Here is a 20,292-nt window from a genome sequence, read left to right on the forward strand (position 1 = left end):
GAGAATTAAGGAAAATTATTTCATGATGTGAAACTAAACTTTAGCAATCAAAGGCTTCAGTATTTTATATAAAATGAATAACCTTAGGAAGAAAAAGTCCAAATGTACTTGTCAAACTGCACAAAGAAACAGAGGTCCCACTCTGCTGTCAGCTCTATAAGAGTTCACAGAGGTGTTGGTGCTCAACGCTTACGTTGACATGCCAACAACAGCACATGAGCCAAATAAGCTAAAAAGGCTAATGTTAAAAAGCTATGATTCGCTACATTAGTATAGTTGAAATACATGTGTGATTTATTGAGAATCTTAGCTTGCAAACAACTCTTCATAGCAATTAACTTAAAGAACTGCAGAGGCTGATTTAAAATAAGTTTTCCAGGTATTTAATCAGAACTACTACACTACTACACCCGTCTTCATCAGCAGCATACCAATGGGATTAAAGTCAGCGCCAAGCAAGCTCAACTCCATTTACCATTAACTCTAATACATTTTGAAGAGTCATGTTTTGAACATCCGAATCTTGTTATATTAAAGCCAGCAAAGATAACAAGTATTGACAATTATTTGTGCAACTAGTGAAGTTACCACCTTATGCACTGTAACTGTCTTTTCCTAGTATTGCTCAAGCTATACAGTAGATAGTTAAATTACGTTAAAGTTAAAACTTTCCTTCATGATGACACTGAAGGCAAAGACGTGGTATCATCAAAGCAAGCAAGCGTCATTGCAATGCATCTGATGGCCCATAAGATTATTCCTGTCAGATTCAAATACTGGACTGACTGCTGTTCTTGAAGCCAAGAGCATTGGCCTGAACGTGGAAGATCGAAAAGCCAATAACCAAAACCCCAGCCCTTTGCCCTTCAAGCTGCTTAGTGTGTGACTTTGTCCCAGGAAGGTGAGCAAACTGTTTTATGAGAATGATTGCTGTTTGGTCTACCGGTTTAGTTCATCCTCATCTTGTACAGCAGTGCACACTTCTCTCCAGCACATGTGCCAAATTTAGCAAGCTTCTCTCTCTGTAACTGAAATTACACCAGCCCTCAAACACATAGATCGTGACTCTCACTCCCTTTCTCTCTCTTTCTAATTATGATCTGGATGTTGAAATAGTAGCCTGCACGCACAAGCCTACAAAAAGCCATTAATGTTTTAGTTTTGCTCCAACAGACATCAAGAACCTCCAAATCTTTCCTGTTTTAAACATACTTAAAATTCAGTTATTGGCAACTATTATTTACTGTCGTTCATTTCTATTCGAGTGGGTAATAGCCTTGCCTATATAAGAGAGTGATGGGGCTTTTATTTTTACATGAGCACCAGCAGCATTACAATCGTCTGCATCATGTATCAGATGTCGTCCGTTGTGGAAAAAGGGGCTGAAATACAGAGCATGGAGGAGATTAACTAAAGAAACAAATCAGCCAAAAAGCAGAGGCAGACATCGGAGAGTTTGAGGTGGTCGTGGTTCTCAGAGTGAGGGGCTCATGCATACTTACAGGGACAGAAGGGAGTTAGCTAGAGAGGAGTTCTGATATGTTTAAGACCCTCCAAGGGGGGTTACTTGGGGAAATTTGAAGTGCCGGTTGATGGATAAGTGATGAAAAGAAGGTCACTAAATCCAAGAGAAAATGTGACACCAAAAGAAGAGAAGCCCAAACTAGCAAAGCTGTAAACATATGAAGCTTTAAAAAGACGTTTTTTATAGTATAGATGCATTGCTCAATTCTAGTTTTAGCCAATTTAGAGTTGGCTTTCAAATGGATAGCGGTTGACGCTATTGGTGTTAAATCATTACCAAAGTTATCTCAGCAGCCATAACAGAAAGAGCAGGTCTCGATTGCACCCTTTTAAAACATTTACAGAGATCCAACATTAAACCATCATGAGCCAGCGCTTTGCAGCAGTGGCAAGGACAAACTCACTGGTAGACAGCCTTCTTCCGTGACTGAATTGTTTGGATTGGATTCTGAGCTTGATTTTGGAACACGTGGTGTAACCCTTTGTTTGGGTTTGATCCAAATTATATCCGCCTCTGCTTCAGACTTTAAGGTGGCATGTCCCTACAGATGGCAAAGCCAAATGGCTGCCTTGTCATTCGGTTCATCCAATTCAAACCAAATTGAAGGACTATTGAAAGGTCTCAATTAAATATTGTACAGACTTTCATAAATGCCATCTGATTATTCTTTTTTAATTATTTGACCATTTGGTTCAGAAATTGATAGCGGTTGTTAGCTTTAGTGATCCCCTTTAATCTGCTCTTAGCCATTTATGGGTTTAAATTTTATTTTGTCTTTTTATTTGGATTCATGCATTAAGTTCCTTTGTATTTATGAGAATGACAAAAAAAAGTGTGCTTCACAAAACTGCTTCAATTGTACTGATTACCATGACAAAAACTTCTTTACCAAGTGTTTGAAATGCCTGTCAGTTATAGGCTCCATAATTAAGCATGTGGATATTTCGCACTGCAGCCACACCCTCCCAGTGTGGGTCGGAGGTCATTGTTATGGTTACAGCAGTGTATATAATTCATGCACTTATAACATTGTTGACCAGCAGCTTACAGGGGACACGTTGACTCAGGCAAACCTAGCTGTTTGTAACTCTGTCGGTCTGAGTTACAGATATTGACGCAGGCCTTGTTACAGAATACACACGCGACAGCTTTTTGTTTGTGGTCTGGCCGATTTTGATTGCATTATGTATAGCAAGACATCTGATAAGCCAGGGATCACAGCGCCTGGAAATAGCCTCAAATGGCATTGGACAGTCAAATGTGGAGCCTGTGATCTGATACTGCAGCAGAGAGGGGATGTCTGCAGACTTATTCATGCTGGCTGTGTTTCTCTTTCTCATTCCACATTTCCCTCCCTGCCTCACAGTATTTGTCAGTGCTATTCCTTTTGAACATCTACTCACATTTTATCCCTGAGCTCTTCGACTGATGGAGTATCACACATTGCCTTGCTTACAAAAAAGGGAGGAAATGAAAATGTGAATGTATGTGTGATTCTATAACACAAATGACAGCTATGCTTACGCTGGGTCTACTTTTGTTGGTGTTAAGCTGTTCATGTCTGTTTATTACGTTATTTAGGCTCAGGCTCAACATTTGCAGGTTTTAAGCTGCATCAGTGACTCTCAGTGTTAGAAGTCATTATCTGGTTTGCCATGTAAACATTATGTTGACATAAGCTGGCTCATTAGATGAAGAACTGCACAAACAGGAAGTACCTCTTCTTTTTTTTTTTAAAAAAAGGGGGATTTGAGGAGGGAGTAGAATTACTTTATCAAGCTGGTAACATTTGCTGATAGGCTTGAGAGTCCATGAGTGATAAGCAAATTATATTTTCAGTACAGAAAATACAACTATGAGTTACTTTTAGTTAAATTTAGTGTTTATATACAGTTTATTATGATAGTTTGTCTGAAAACCAAAAATGTCGCAGGAACTGTTTGCAAATTTGTCAAGTGACCAAACTATGAATGGAAGCTGGCGCGCTAGCAGTGTGTGAGGTAATGTTTGGGACACATTACTGAAAAAACAACAGTGGAACAGTTTACTTCCATTTGGTGGTGGAGGTGGTGGTGGGGGGTCTTAGATGCTTAGACTTGAGTTGGAGAGGTTTAGGTGGAAAAGTAAGAAAAAGAGTGGAAAACACAGAGGGGTTTCAGCTCTACGGCCTTCGTCAGGTCTTTCACATAGTTCGAAGTGTTGATGTTTTATAGACTACACTATAAATCATGTAGTCTATAAAACAACAAAGAACACTGTGTTCTTTAGAGTCTTTTTGTTTCCTAACATATGAGGAAACCAAAACGTAACCAGTCGTAAGGGCATTATTGTATTCTTTTTGCTTTATTTGGTTCAACGCTTGTTATAATTTTAACTCAGCAATAATCAGCAGGAGCTTTTCCGTGCACGTCATTTTGAGTCACCTTCACGCGTCTCCTTAGCTTATTTCACCAGCTGCCTCTCTGAGTTTTTTTGTCTTGACCTTGACTTCCTGTGAGTACCCATCCACGTCTGTGGGAGTGCCTTCCCTCCAGATTCCTGTGATGTGTAGCTGTCAGATGTCACAGAAAGCTCCAGCTGTGGTTTGAGATGTTATTGTCTTTGCTCAACGGGAGTCCCGCTCATTTCTGGAAAACCAATGACCCACTACAGCAGATTTCACAGCATCGACATCTTATTTCTCAGCCCTTTATGTCACGGGGTGGCTTTATCCGCAGTCATTTATGGGATTCTTGATTGATTCAATGTTGAGAAGTGGGGGGAAGGACAGACATTTTGTAGCTCCCTGGACTTTTAAGTTGAAGATATACAGGTTTTGGCAGATATGGACTGTAGGTTCAAGAGTTAGAGCTACATCCTGCTTTCCTGCCTTTCAAGCATGAAATTGAATTTGTTAGAGGATAACTGCTGCCACCTAAAGGTCAGGGGTGTACCTGTATGTGTGCGCAGGAGCTGGGGCTATTTGTAGATTAAATAGATGGATTTATTAATTTGCTACAGTGTAAATCAGTTCTTAATCACAGTCACAGAGAAAACTCCCATTAAGTGCAATTTCACACAGACAAGTACAGTCAACCTAGAAGCACCTGATGGATAAGTTGAGTCACACTGTGAGACTGCAACTGAAGCATGAAATTGAAATTATTGATGGATACATTCTGACACCAAGAGGTCAGATGCCCACAGACAACTGCATTTAAACCCGTGGACACACACCCACGCACCTGCATGTTGCCTGTATCACAGAATTTATTCCATACCAGTACAGAGTCTCAATACAGATACAGTCTAGAAAACAGAGCATTTCACAGATTTAAATACATTTCACTCAGTCAAAAAAATTATCTTTACAAATAATTCAGACTACCCTCGTAGACAGCCTTCCATGGCTTCTAGCTCCTGTAATTCATCACAGTGAGGGCCGCAGTGTAGGCAGAGGAGCCGTCTGACCTTGGGGAAGACGGAGAGCGCTGACCCTCGGGCTCCACTGCGAGGACGAGAGGAGAAAGACAGAAACGACTTATTATTTCTACTTTTAATGTCAAGGTGATAAAACACTACGACTTGAAATTCAAGAAAAAAAAACATGCCATTTAAAAATGTCCACAACTGTCTGCACAACTTGGACTCACCCGTTGAAGTGGAGCTGAGCTAATTTGAAAAGCTGTCGTCCCAGCTCAATACTGTCTTCTCCGTACTGGGAGCTAATAGCTACAGTGCTTCGCTCCAGATGGGAGGCTGCTTTGTTCCAGTCACCTGCAGGGTCAGCAAAAAAGAAACATAGCAATAAGAAGACAGAAGAGCTAAAGGTCAGGATGATTTATATGACACCCCAGGGTGTCTGAGGGTCTGTTATTGTTTTTATGGTAAGCTACTTTTAGTGCTTATTAGAATGTATGAAAGGCCTACTAACATTCCCAGTATGCATTTAAGAACCACCACATATTCTAGTGGCAATCTTTAGAAGCCATTTATTGTCATGCAATATGGAATTTTAAAGTAAACAAGTCAGCGATGTGTTTTTAGCACGTAACAAAAAAAAGAAAACCATCAACCAGAAGAATATTATTCGGTTGCAAAACCACCAAAAACAAAGTCTGGGTTAGTATGATCTTCTGCTTCAGTCGTGACAAATTTAAGAATACTGATGAACATCCTTTTATTTAATGTGGTAATGCACTTTTCAAACGTTTGGGTGGGATTGTTACACTCACCCATTGTGGCATACGCTCTGGCTGCAGTATCTTCCAGCTGACCCTGTAGTGGGTGTGTCTCGGCAAGGGTCAGTCCAGACTGAGACAGAGTCTTCTTTAGCAGCTTCAGCGCTTCATCTGAAGGAGAAGGCAGAGCAGGAGAAGACGGAGATGTAACATAGCTCATCACGAATAATACAAACACTGTGCATCCATGTATCACAACCACCTGGCCTATCTCTCTCCATGAGGTCGACAGCTCTCTCCTGGTCAACCTGGATCTCCTGCAGTCTGTGACACACTTCAGATGAAGACACATGATGGCCACAGGAGGACTGGGAACACAGAAATCCTTTTCCTTTGTCATCTGTGATTTTCTGAAAATCATAGGAAGCGTCTTAAATGATAAAGATAAAAGCTATGAACTGTACGAGGTAAATCTGGAATGCGCCATCATTGTGCTGCTAAAAAAACCAACACAAAATAAATACGTACTTTGAGGAATCCTTTGCACTTGCCACAAAGGAGTCTCGACTGTTGCGGACTTTCTCCATCACCTGAGCGCTGCGGTCTGCCCTCCGCACCTTCTTCTTCCTTCCCCTGCTGCAGAGTGCAGGCCTCACACTCACACAAGAAATAGTACTGCTCCTGCAGGAGGCGCTGGCGTTCTTTAGTACCCATCCTACTGCTGTGAGGACCTGAAGGACAACAGTACATACTTTCACTATTTGGAGCATGTCACAAAAAGAGAACTGTCTTAACTGTGTCCGAAAACACAAACTCAGTTTAAATTAAAAATGTGATATACTGGTATCTTCTTTAATCTTACATCACAATTTTCTATAGAGACAACCTGCTTTAAGGTCAATATATATTATACATTTAGAGTGCAACATATGCTTTGTAACATAATATTGTAAAACTGAATAATGCTCGTGTTGTCTGTACCCAAACAGCTGTATTATCTACATTACACTGTAACTTCTGTGTTATGCATCCCTTTATTTAAGACTCTGTCAGCACTCTAACGATACTTTTGCTCTCATTGGGAAAGTGTCCCGTTTTTCTCACCATAGCAGTGCATGATCTCCTGTCCAGCACTTATCACTTTAGCTGCTCTGACAGTTGCAGTGATCCAATTTGAGGTGCTTCGGTAATCGGTTATACTTCCACTTAAGTCCGTAAACAGATCTGGCTCAGAGGGATCAGTCCTGGTCCCAGTGCTGAACACCAGGCTGGTGTTGGGACAGCAGGAGTGATTCAGGAGACTGAGAGTTGGGAATATTGCTGTAGCAATGCGGATTTCTCTGCTCGACTGCACCCGAGAGTTTGCTGAACCTGTGAGATGCAATGAGCGGAAAGCAAAAGCTTGTTTAGAAACTCAAGAGCGTTCACATGTGAAAGGGAAAGAAACCAGAACAGATCACTTCACAGTCAGAGAAGGGATATGTTTGGCTATATCACAACAAAATGAACCCACAGCAATTTAGAAAAAAACAAAACAGGAAAAGGTTCATTAAATATTTACATTAGTCTCTTCTTTCCTTTTCTTAGTATGAAAACGTACTGAATCATGATGAACTTTGACTGACTGTAGGCACAAAAACACTGCAAATTTGAAATATTTTTTGAACCAAATGGTCTGCTTGGAGGACTATGGCCTATGTATATGGGGCATACACAATAACCACTAAGCTACTGGTACCCCAAGTTAGAGGAATATTTATTTTAAAATTTTAGAAAAGAATCATAACAGCAATCAAATCTTGAATCAAAAAGTGCTTTTCCAAAATGTATTTTTTTTTTTGTTCATCCTGGACCCATAAAAAAACGTCAGTGCTTTGTAGGTCATTATTGGTTGTGTAATCCATTTTTTAAAATTATGATTCACTGAAGCACTTCATTGCAAAACTATTGAATGAAAAGAGGGAATAAACTGCTTCCGTCGTCATGACAATGAGACCAAATTTGACCTCTCACTGTAGCAAAAAAGCTCACACTGCAGAGAGTTAATATCACTTGTGAAACCTATCTGGGATCCACCTGTGTCCTGCATCGTGCAGACAGCCTGGGCGTTACATCTCAGCTGCAGGATGTGCCTCAGAACTGCACTTCCCAGCAGCCACAGCTCAGAGCTCCAACCATCCCCTTCCCTCTCCTCGTCTTGCCATTCGCCGTTTGCCCCTGAGGGTCTTCTGAGGCGCCAAGATGCAGGGGGAGGTCCAGCCTTCCTGAGCTTTTGATGAAGTGCTGCCGCAGTAAGCGCACACAAGAAACGAACACCAGGGCTGTGGCGATTCAGCTGGTGCAGTAAGTGAAACACACTCAGGTAAGAGTCACCGGAGTGTGAAATAGAAGGAGCGGGTTGATTTACACAGCTGGGATTCGGCTTTTTATGCTGCTCTCTGACTGGTTCCTTGGCAGTCTGGACGTTTTTTAACCCCGCCTTTAACGTCACCCTCAGGGCCAGCTGTGACATCACGCCCATCACCATCAACTCGGCCGCCAGCGGACACTCCCAGCGGTGATGTTCGTCCCAGGCGTTTCGCTGACAGGATGTGGAGCAGTATCGACTGTAACTGCAGCCCTCACATGGCACGGGACATGACGTCTCTTTCAGACACCTGTGACAACGTCTGTGCTCCGTCCCAAACAACACTCCTCTCTGCGTGTCCGTCCCTTTCACCTCCTCCATCCCTGGTATAAGGACACAGCTGTATGGCCTGTCATTAAGGAGCTCCTCCCCTGCTGCTATTCTCTCCACAGCCACCAGGTGTCGGCCTTTCTCTGCGCTGAAGTGAACAGCAGCTTGAGGAGCGATCCCAGATTTTAGGAGCCTGGTAGATTTGAGTCCATCTGGATCTTTATGATTTTCTGCAGGAGCCCCGGGATGTTCGTCTTTTACCTTTTCAACCACAGAGAGGTGCTTGAGGCACTGTGCGCGACGCTCCTCTAGTTTGTGAGACAGATGAGAGGGATAACCATTCTTTACAGCGTTGTCTATGTCGTCAAGTGATTCCTGTTGAATAAAATGAAACACGAGAGTGTGAGCCTCCACACAAAATAAACGATTACACCCGTTGCATTATTCACAAACTCCTAGGGTTTATATAGCACGGGATCTTCTCTGCCCTTTAAAATAAATAATCACAGGAGTGGAAGTTTTCAGGGTTGAACCTTCCGAGAAGACGGACAACAAATGAGGTTTCTTAAGTTTTGATGAGTTACAGCTCAAATGATGCATAATTCTTGATAATAGATGAGCCCCAGGTTTCAAAAACACGACTGTAATGATGTCTCTATGATATTTCATGGCGTTCTGTAAAAACTTAATAATGATAATGATTGCGGTCAAAGCTAAATCTCTGAATCATACATCACCAGGAAGTGAAGACACAATTTTGAAGGTTAAGGTTTTTTTTTTTTTCTTTTCTTTCTGGCGAATCATCTTTTCTTCGATCACAGTCTGTTATGAACAGCATAATGAAGTGAGGGTGCTGCTTAAATATCATTAAAAAATGATGATCATTTCCCCTGCAGTCAGGTGCTGTTCAAATGGATCACACAATGATGCACAATCTGCTCAACATCTGCGGACCCATTTTCAGAGAACAAATAAGCAGCAGAACCAGTTTAAACAGGTTTTAATGACAGCACAAGAACAACACTACCTCATTATTTAAGAGCTGAAGATCGAGCCAGCTCACCTGGTAGTGCTGCAGATGGTGGAGCGCAGCAGAGCGGTTGGCATAGCACAGAGACAGCTGCTCCGAACTTTGGGGAGCAAAGCATATGCCCTGTCATGACAGAGACAGAGAAGTTTGATGTTGATGCATATTAATCAGGACTGGGAGGAAAGCCATGTTTAAGGCTTCCCGCTAACGATCACAAATGCAGTTGAACACTAATGTTCGGCAATAACAACATTAAAATTATAATAAAAAAATCACTTATATTTACTGTACAATCCATTTTCAGACTAGTGAGATATTATTTTGAGGAGCCGAAGCTATACAGGATCTTTTTTACAAGATGGCTTTAACAATATCAGAAGGGAAAACGTGACAGACTACGAATATAATGATCATTCAATCATTATATCTTCAGTAAAAATAGACCTTGACTGTGAATTGTTAGATGGTTTGCATTGATATGACTAACACAGGTACTCATGAGGCAGCTTTTGTTAAACCAACAACTTTAGAAGTTTAGATATTAAGACGTACATAGTTAGTTAGATAGATATCTGAATGGATCCATGTGCCCTGAGCTTGTCACAATTAGATTTTCACATATCAAATAAAATCACGTTAAAACATTTTGCACAAAGGCAGTTTGGAAGAACAAATGTGTAAGCCATAGTATATCATTTTATAAATAAAAACTATTATTAACTATGTACATCTTTTTTAAAGTGAGGTAGCCCCGGGGGGCTCAGCTTTTAGAGATGAAAGTACAAGGAACGTTCAAGGGAAAAAAAGGTTGGGAACCACTGATTCAAACTTTAGATTTGATTGGATGGGGGACTCAAAGGAAAAGTATGAAGGGTTATGTTTCTGTACATACAACAATAATTATTATACCTTACCTGTGAGTAGTGTAGCGCAGCAGCCCTGTAGTCTCTGCTTTTGAAGCTGGAGTTGCCTTTCTCCCTCCATTTGGCTGCTTGCCCTGTGTCCTTGTGTACAGGATTTCCTACTGAGATTGACTGCAAAAAGTCCAGATCATCTTGGCTATAAAACAGAAAATATAGAATTGAATATTACAGAGAATCTTTCACTGATTCAAAATGTTCCCTGACAGAAAAATAGTTGTTTTAACATTCAAAGTCATGTTATTATTGTGCCTAAAAAAGTAAAGAAAACTTGAAGCACCTCAATGAGCTACGTAATTTTACAAATAGATCATTTCAATTAATCCATGATAGAGTACTTTTAAAAAACCGAGATACAAAGTGCTTCACAGAGGTAGCGATATTCAGATGTAAAGTTTTAACAGATTAATATTTTTTTAAAAGGGTGAACGAGATGAAGGAAGAACTGCACTAGAATGGAATAAAAACAAAAACGGTATAGATGTATAGATGGGTAACAATCTGCACGTTTACACTAAGCAAAGTTCGAATAAATATAATAAGTAGGTTTAATATAACCAAACACTGCAATAAGTGAGGAAAACTGGGTGCATATGATTCAGTAACACAGAGCCCATTGACCTGATGACTTTCACTTTGAAAATGGACTACCTGTGTCTGTATCTGAGAAGACTGAGGTTCAACTCTTCACCTCAGAAGTTTATGCTAACTACACACGTGTTGGGTTTGTTTTAGCGAGCTACTCACGTTGTCAGAGTAAGGGTGTATTTAAAAACATCATCTATCTCAGTCAGGGATATGAAATGTTCCTTCAGCTCCGGGTCGAGTTCGGTCCATTTCTGTGCGACATGATCTTGCCATTGCATGCACGGAAGATCCATCAAGAACTACAAACGGAACCAAATGTGGACCGGAGGACAGTTCTGTGTATGTTTTATGTTTCTATCATGACTGTTCGATGCAACGAGAGAATTGTTGTCAATTGTGAACGAATGGTGGAAGAGTTTCAGTTTTGGCGCTTCAAAATAAATCCGTTAGCGTAAACGAGTTACTTTCCTGAAAAAAATATTAAACAAATGTAACAAAATAAATGTACATTTGCATATCTTCAACTACGACAATGATTAAGTTTTTGGGTGTTTGTTTAGCCTTTGCATCAAAATACAGATAAATAGCGTCCATCCTTTCGGGCGGTTAGTACTACATCCGGTGTAGATCGGCTCACTTGACTTGGTCACGAAAATTAGAGTTCTCGCGATATGTTCAATAGTTAAACCATAAAAGCAGCCAAAGAATGAGGAGAGGTCTGCTGGCTACGGCGACAACTTTATGCAAGAGAAATGAGTATTAAACTAACTCCTGGGGCAATTCAAGTAAGCTTCGTTTGGAGTTAATCAAAATAATTCGTTTTGACTAGTTTTTTCGAGGCTGGTGTTTAGTGTTGTAGCCCTATTAGCTGCTGCTGGTAGCATTAAGAGCTACAGCTGCATTCGTCATCAAATTATGTATTGCTTTTACAATTTCATGGTACGCTTCTGTACTTGTATGATGAAAATACAGAGTTGCTTTATTATCAAATAATCAAACAGAATATTGCTTTTTTTTTTGGTAAGATAGTGTGTCACCATTTCGCCAACTCTACACCACAAAAATTAGTGATACACATTTAATGCAACCATCAAACACAATCACATTTTGATTTTCAGTAATACACTTGTTAGGAACGATACAAAAGGAATGCTACACGTATATTCTCCACTCTGTCTTTCTCGGTCACATTGTAAAGCATTATTATTGTTAAAGGGAATGTACAGGTGTGGAAAATGGGAGGGGATAATAACAACAACACGTGTTATTGTTTAGGCCCTGGTCAGAGGCATTGAGTTGACCAATCCTGTCCTGCAGCTGCTGGTAAGTAAATGTCATGTTTAGTTAATTAGCCCGTACATCATTCCCCTATCATAGTATGAGTAAGTAATTTCAGAAAAAAAAAAAACAACAGTCAGGACTTTAACAACATTTTCGGTTGAGGAGACTCGAAAGATGTCAAAGAGAAACTACAGTAGAGAGTGTGTGGGTGTGTTATATTAAAACGCAGTTAATTTACTTCACTCTTTGAAATGTTTTTAATGGATTAAAAATTATCTTATAATGGTTAAAACTTTTTTGAGACAACATTCACTGAAATTTTAAAAATATTTTATTTGAAGCTTTTTAACTCCTCTGTGTGCACATTAAAACATTACATTATTATATTTCTCATTATGCTTGAATGCAATAAGATGCAGGTGGAATTTAAAGAAACTCCAGATAAATGTGGGGGAAAAAATCTCTCCTTCCGTGTTGTTTTTCTCAGAAAATGCGAATGGTCAATACTAGCTCTGGTCCGCCTAGGTTCCGGCTCATGATGAGTGACAGTCGGCACTCATACGCTTGTAAGTATTAACGGGATACCAGAAAACCGTTGGAACATGAGTTTGACTGACTGAGGATACACATGCTTTCTTGCTCATGAACTTCTGAATCGATCAATATGTTTTTGTGTTCAGCTTTCCTGCTCGCGACCCAGTTAAACCATCTGCCTGAGGAGAACCTCCTGGAACCAAACTGTGTGTGTAAGGTGAAGAAGGCTGTCCGCAACACAATGTCAGATGGCAGGTATGTTTTTCATTCATTCTCCCACTTGTCTTCCCTCCCCTTTCTTTGTGTTTGTTTATACTTCATAATATCGTTCTCCCAGATTTGTGTTAATCGTGGTGGACATGGAGATATTGCAGTCTGCAGAGGAAGCAGGAGGGAAGATTGGCGATCCCACTCCATACAATACAGATGGTATGGCTCTTTTAAAATGTGCATGCAAGATGAGAGAAATAGCAATAAAGAGTCTTTGTGAATCTCTCATGTTATACGTTTAATCTGCAGGTAAGACGTCACCTCAGCAGGATCCGGACTCTAGTACTTCTGTCTCAGGTTTCCCCCCGTCTGCTGCAGTACCCGGACCGTCCTATGGGAACAACAGCAGTAAGTTACATGTCTTTTGTGTTTCATATTTATTTGTGTGAGTCCCCAATATCTCTACTTTGATTTATTTTCCCCCAAAATGTTGTGCTAGCCAGGGAAAATTAATATCAAAGTGGTTAACTGTTTAATGAGGTGTCACAGAATTTTTTTTACGTAAACACAATGGAGCATGAATCCAAATGTTGATTTTCTACATGCTTAAACAACGAGTGCTTTTACATGGACTTTAGTGTCCCGGTTTTTATTCGGGTTACTAAATATCTTGTTTTTATATTTGTGCATTTAAACATCATATGCTGGTGTATCCCGGTTTTGAGAAACCCGATTTTGCTACCTGGAGAACTCCGAAAGAAAACGGGATACTGCAGCATGTAAACACCTAACCCCGGTTTCTGACAGCTGCCAACACCTGCACAGGCGCAGACTCAGCCAAGTGACGTACACGTAAAACAAACACGACGGCACCAACAAGAGCGTCTTATTCTGGAGAGAGGGATTACTTGTGTGTTTCGCTACTAAAACATAACGTATAACTAAGATAGGCTATAATAAAGAGAACACGGACAATAAATACGGCACGTATCCTGGTGAGATTGCTTCTCTTTTATTCTGGTATATCAGTGATCTATCGACTATCTTTGTTGGATTGCTGTTTTTTATTTTTTTGGATGGACTCAGTTTGTTTTGGATGAGCAAACGGTCGGATGTCTTCCTTCTTTTTCTGTGGACTAAAAAGAACATTTTAACGGAACTTTCATCGATCATATTGCTTTTGTTTGAGACTTTTAGTTTATTGTGTTGTATAAAAGAAATCATCATGTGCACCTGCGCAAATAAGATGCAGTAATCAGAAACCGGGATACTGTTATTGATCATGTATACAGGAATATACGGTAAATAAGCAGGTTTCTCTGTAAGCATGTAAACATCATATCCCGAATATGATCAAAACCGGGATACGGCTCATAATCGGGATACTCAAATCCATGTAAATGCACTCTATTTTGAACTGTATCTATTTTATAATGAGTTCTTCACACAGTAAATAATTCTACTTTTTGTTGTTAGAAATACATCAGAAATTGCAGTTATGTTAGCGCAAGAAACTTGTGCAGAAACTGTTATAGAAACTTTTCTTTTTCATTCCACTTTTGTTATTATTAGTTATTGCTACAGTTAAAGATAGTGAAACCTTTGCTTATACATGAACAGATTAGCTGCCTGTGGCAGAAAAAATACATCAGTTTATTTGATATTGATATCGTATTTGATGCTGATATCATATCTTTTTAAAAAAAATTTTTTTACAATGAGTGTAAGGCAGAGTTGTCTGACTACATTTTTCTTAAACATGACAAACAAGGCCCTGCCACTCTCCTTTCCTTGGTGCTTCATGTACAGTAGATATACACTGTATATATATATATATATATATATATATATGGAAGTTTTCAGAAGGGAGTTAACGCTGTATTAACAACAAAACCGAGATCCCAGGTTTGCAAATAGGATTTATTTTCAAGATCTGGATAAGTTATTCCAAGTCATCATAGACCTTATAAAACAAGAGTTTCTATATTGGCATGTCTTCATTTTTACAAATCCTCTGCCTTCTCAGGCTCATTCTTTAATCCCCAAATAACAAACTAACACATTTACAACTTGTGTAAACTCACAAGTGTTTTGCATCGTGGAAGGATTTGAATGGTAGTCATCTAGTAGGAGCTGGTTAAATACCTCTGACCCAGTCGTTGTAGTAAACGTTCAAATAAATTACAAAGCCTCTTCCCACCAACAGAGGGAGCCCTGTACCTTCTGAAGGGGGCTGATGAATGATTCACAGTCCTCCTTAAAGGTTTTTTTCTCTTAACTGCTGTTTTAAAGCCAGAAACTTGGGACAAACTAACTCTTTGGTGTTTTGATTTTTCAATCTCATTTGGCGTACCACACTTTGAGCAGCACTATGGACAGAAAAGTAAATCCTGGTTTTCATTCTTCTGGTGTTCCCAGACGTTCATTGTTTGAAGCCTGTAGTCTTGAGTGTGGGTTAAGAACGAGATTAAAGCGGATAATAAAGCTCGGGGGGGTTTTCAGACATTGTAAGGTAAGCCACATGGTGGGCTAGATTAATGAGGTATCTGAGATTCTTTTGTTATAAGTGCCATAATTGAATATGTCAGAGTGACCCCTTTTTTACTTTATATACTGCTCAGCTGGAAGCACTGAAAACTATGTTGTTGCCCGCTGGCCACCATGGCTGTTAGAGACCATAAGTCTCACCTTTCAATGTTTTACCAGCAACCGGTTTCTTATAACAAAAAGACTTCCAAATGATTGTTGGTTTTCTGCCAGAATAGCTGGTGCCATGTATCACTTCTAAAGTAGCCCCTGCTTTATTGAATCTGCTTTTATTAGCTTAGCCTTTGTTTCACCCAGTTGTTTTATTCCACTGACTGCCCCCGGCATCCACATTGATTTCTTACTGTGGCAGAAACATACCAACAGTCCTCCTCAGTGGAGGATGTAGGCATGTGGGCGGATAATGAGTGCACGGTGTATGTTGTGTGTTTGTGCTCGTGTAGGTGTGTATGTATGCGTGTCGAGACTGAGGGAGCGTGTGTGGGCCGATGGCTCCTCTAGTTCATGGCTTCATGAATATTGCGTTGTGGACTCTATCCCCTCGTAGTGATGAAGGAAGAGAGGGAAGAGAAAGCCAACTCATTTGACTCAGCAAAGATGAGGCGCTGCATTTATAAAAAAAAAAAAAAAAAAAAAAAAAAAAGTCCATGCAACTCTTCTCTGCGTTGTACCCTTTGAGTCATTTCACCACAGAGGTTTTGCCACATACACAGAACCTTCTGCTCTGTTTAATTGTCTGACTGATGAAATAGTCTGAGATTAAGCCCCCTGCTCTAAGTCTCAATGTTGTCTCTTACTAAAATGATTTGTTTCTTTGTTTATTACTATTTCTTAAGAAATCACAAATCCAGTTGCTTGAAAGTTTTGGGCTCATAGAACAATTTGGAGGCCACCTGCATCTTTTCCTCCTATCTTTGCTCCTCCCAGCTCCTGTAAGAGATAATAAAGATGATGGAATTGTACCCACTCATAAATTGGACAGGATGGTTCCTTCTCGTCATGACCAATTTGCAACCTCAAGCGTCCACATAATAAGACACAGGGCTACGCCGGGTGACAGGCTGGCGCGTTGTAGGTGTGTGTTTGGTCGTCTCAGCTCTTGCTCTTTACTTGCTACGATATGGACCGAAAGTTCAATTTAGATTCAGAAGTCCACTGGATGATGTCACTAATACTGAGTCAGTTTGTATGATACGTTCCGAACTGGGATTTCAGAGCTGGGAATGACGCCGCAGTCACAACTCTGTTAAGTGTTCCAGTTGAAAGTCAAGCAACATGGAAGCCTCCAGGTCAGGAGTACCTTGTGTTTTGTCAGCTCAAACCAGGTGATAACAACGCACTACGTGACAGTGTGTGAAAAAAAACATTTCTACAGAAAGAATTTGCATGATACTTTCGGTGTGATTGATTTAATTACACAAAAAGATGACTCCGCTGTTAACAAACACAATAGTTACAGCTCAAACGTTACTGTTGATGCATGTAGTCGGAATTCCGACGTCATGGGAGTGTTCCTGATGACGTATCGGACCGGGATTCTGTATTTCCGACTTCAGAGATCAAATGGAGCAGATTGTTATACATTCTATACTTGTGACACACGGTTTCTGTCATACAATATGCAGAAATAATAATCATAGTTGGGTTGAACAGACCACCTGCTGCTCCCAGTAGCAAATATAAATCTATTATTGCATCAGAGAATTAAAGCAATAACTCTGAAGCACAAATACATGTTTATCACTGTATTAAAAAACAACAAGAAAGAACAATCAAATTGAATCAGTTTGTGTGTGGAAGGCTGCAGGTACTGTTTGCAGGATTATAAAACCACAGCTGTATGCTCACCTCATTGTTCAGCTTTTTGAAAAACACACGAATACATCTGTAAAGATTACCTTAAAGCAGAACATGAGATTAAAAAAAAAACCCAACAAGGTCACATGTCTTCGTCCTTATCAACAAGTTTAAATAAATCTCAGAGGTCCCAAAAGCCTGTGTGTGAAGTTTCTGTTCTAAATCCACTCTATTCCTGTATTTAAACATGCCTACGAACCACTCCATTTAGCCCTGCTCAGAACAGGCTGTTTTTTTTGTCTGTAGCTTTAAATGCAAATGAGCTGAGCTGTGACCACACCTCTCGAGAAGGACTTGGGTGGCTGGGGCTTTTTTAAAAAAATTATTATTATTTTTTTAGCATCCATGCCTAATCGAGTTCATTGAGAAGGCAGACACCTCGCTGTGGGAGTGTCACCCATCTGGGGGAGGGGTTACTGCCCTTTGTGATGTCATGAAGGCAAAATCTCCAAACAACATGTTTGAGCACACATTTTCTGAATAGTGTAGATTGCAGAAGAGGGAGGATGGCTTTTTCCTCATAACTGGGATGTTTGTAGACGGGCTCGAGACACATATTAGTGATACAAATCAAACAATACAAATATTTTTCATAATATGTGACCTTTAACATTTTTGTGGTGAAGAAAATGAAAACATTTTTGAATAATTCTTACCTTATTCTTACGAAACTCATTCAATATTTCCTTAATGACCACATCTAAACAACACCTGGTATTAATCATTTTTACATCAGGTTTATTTGTTAGGATAGTTTAAGAAGGATCTTCTCTTTGAGAAGGTTCTATAAAATGAAAAACAGAGACAGAAGTTCTCTGGTTTTATTATCCCCTGTAAGTGATTGTGGTGAGACCTCCCTTATGTTAATGTAGGTCTGTGTATGTCTGAAATTTTAAGGGTAATTCATTATTTTAATTAATTGGAAAATACAGACATAGGCCATTTAACGCTGCCTGTTTCCCATTCACACTTTTATTCTATGGGAGCGCTGATAGATTTGAACTCAACTCGTTGTTGGAGACAAACAACAGCCGGATGGTAATTGTAGATATTGTCTGGATCAACATGAGCGTCTGTTGGTGCTGTTATTGTTTTTCTATTGTTAGCTCTCTCCGTCTAAATATTGCAATCATGCAATATGATTCAGTACAAGACTGATGTTTCTATATCAGTCAATGCACTCACTTCCCTGGTAAGTAAAATGACTTGATTCTTGTTGGTAGGAGGTTACTGTACAGAGAAAAATGTCCCATGGGAAGTCCATGTGGTTCTCTGCTTTTACCTTCTTGTCTTTTCTAGACACATTTGAGGATTGAAACACGATTAGTTATGGAGGACCTTGGTCCATTTACAGGCCATGGTGACCAGAGGACAGAGGTGTAATAATCTGAATGAAAAGCCCCTCATTCTGCTCCGGGCATTACTTTCAGTGGTGAGCTCTGACATCCTCATAGTGGGAAGATGCGATATTTTACTATGCTGTCAAAAAAAAAAAAATCAAAAAACATCACCATATAAAAAGGAATCTTCTTCCGAAATGAGTCCTTCAGCAGCGGGCGTAGAGTCAAAGGTCATGTCACAGCACTCGCCAGCATCTCTATGTGCTCATTTCAATATTCATAGGAGCTCTCCTTGAAATGGACTACCTTCAAACTGCTTTGTGAATGAACCATTTGAATTCCAAAAAGAGATGTGCCCTCGCTGAAGTGCAGTTTAACAAAAAATTCATTATTCATCACTAACCATTCTCTGCAGGTTTTCGTTGTCTTCACAACTCTTTCCCTCTCCTCCCTTCCCCTCTCTCTCTCGCTCTCTCTCTTTCCTTTCCTTTCCCTCTTTCTTGATCACTTCCCTCATTTATGATCTTTTTTTCATCTTTCTCTGCTACAGTATTCTCCCCACAACCATTTTACAAACACAGCAGCTGTTGAAGACGTAACCAGCCTACATATTAGGAGTCTGTGCTGATCTTAATCATTTAAAATGAGGATCCTTGATAAACCTCATGCACCCATCTCTCCTCTCAACCCCTTACCTCCATCCAAACTACACCCATCATCTCCTCTTTTTGCCTTGCAATGCTTCTTCTCTCACTCCTTCCGGATAGCGTGCGGATGAATATTGATGTTAATTATCCCTTACCTGAAAAAAAGCAGTTCAGTCTGTGATTTCCCAGATGAATTTGCTCATAGCACACACACACACACACACACACACACACACACACACACACACACTCATAGCCACGAAAGAGGGTAGTGTTTGTTGGAGCTTAAATCAGAGGGAGGGGTCTCCGTGGAATCACATCTCTATCTTGAATTCCTGACAATTCTCCTCTTGAATGCTGTTGCTCAATATGGTGGCTCATTCATGCCAAAACCTGGCGTCATCCATTACATAAAAATATACCCTGACAACAGACAACTCTCTGGCCTGAATCACTGCTGGGGGGGGGGGGGGTCGGGGGTCGATGCTGCGGTATCGTGGGAAGTGAGATAACACCTTGTGATTCGGCGGCTCGGTCCAAACTTTTCAAGTTTGCTGGCATTAAAACTGGAAACAAAAGTGATTAATGCTGAACAGTCGCTTTATAAACAGAGGGAACTTCTTTTGTAACTTTTCTTACTTTACCATAGTGTTTGTGAGCTGAAGTTTGTATGTGTATATTTCTGGTCTGAGTTGAGTTCGTGGACGATTGATCTTGTAAATTATTTGTCAAAACATCCCATCATTCTTTTTAATAACAATAAAAAAAAGGAGGATTGATTCACTCAGTCATTTTCAAAATGGTATGTGATGATTTCCTTTATGGCACGTATAGTTCAAGCTGAGCTCAGAACAAGGTTGTTTTTCTGAAACTGCTATCTTTAGTTGTTAGTCGTACAGGTTCGCTGGTTCTTACATAATCACAGAAAAAAAACTCTTAAACAACAGGTTAAACATTTCAGATCTTCAAAACTCTT

General features: G+C 40.0%; 2 protein-coding genes across 4 annotated transcripts in view; one reads left to right on the forward strand and one right to left on the reverse strand.

The window, feature by feature from the left end:
- Positions 1 to 4,754: 4,754 nt before the first annotated feature.
- On the reverse strand, positions 4,755 to 11,533 carry smyd4 (SET and MYND domain containing 4). 3 transcript variants are annotated; one of them, XM_079355758.1, is made up of 10 exons: positions 11,060 to 11,533; positions 10,307 to 10,451; positions 9,426 to 9,515; positions 7,717 to 8,737; positions 6,790 to 7,056; positions 6,214 to 6,416; positions 5,948 to 6,053; positions 5,740 to 5,856; positions 5,158 to 5,281; positions 4,755 to 5,012 (listed from the first exon to the last, which is right to left on the reverse strand). In XM_079355758.1, the coding sequence occupies exons 1-10, from the start codon at positions 11,191 to 11,193 to the stop codon at positions 4,889 to 4,891; spliced, it is 2,331 nt and encodes a 776-aa protein (XP_079211884.1). In that variant the 5' UTR covers positions 11,194 to 11,533; the 3' UTR covers positions 4,755 to 4,888. The 3 variants fall into 3 exon arrangements, with proteins under 3 accessions (XP_079211884.1, XP_079211883.1, XP_079211885.1); XM_079355757.1 differs by having other exon boundaries at positions 5,948 to 6,095; positions 11,060 to 11,532; XM_079355759.1 differs by having other exon boundaries at positions 5,948 to 6,095; positions 7,762 to 8,737; positions 11,060 to 11,531.
- A 24-nt stretch (positions 11,534 to 11,557) lies between these two features.
- LOC306831581 (replication protein A 70 kDa DNA-binding subunit-like) overlaps positions 11,558 to 20,292 on the forward strand; it is a 39,724-nt gene continuing 30,989 nt past the window's right edge. Inside the window, exons 1-6 of the mRNA XM_079355760.1 lie at positions 11,558 to 11,685; positions 12,176 to 12,223; positions 12,669 to 12,747; positions 12,862 to 12,970; positions 13,053 to 13,144; positions 13,235 to 13,333. Of these exons, the coding sequence (XP_079211886.1) occupies positions 11,653 to 11,685; positions 12,176 to 12,223; positions 12,669 to 12,747; positions 12,862 to 12,970; positions 13,053 to 13,144; positions 13,235 to 13,333 (460 nt within the window). The 5' untranslated portion in view covers positions 11,558 to 11,652. The remainder of the gene's footprint in view (positions 11,686 to 12,175; positions 12,224 to 12,668; positions 12,748 to 12,861; positions 12,971 to 13,052; positions 13,145 to 13,234; positions 13,334 to 20,292) is intronic.

This window comes from Symphodus melops, assembly GCF_947650265.1.
Source record: "Symphodus melops genome assembly, chromosome: 11".
NCBI lineage: Eukaryota > Metazoa > Chordata > Actinopteri > Labriformes > Labridae > Symphodus > Symphodus melops.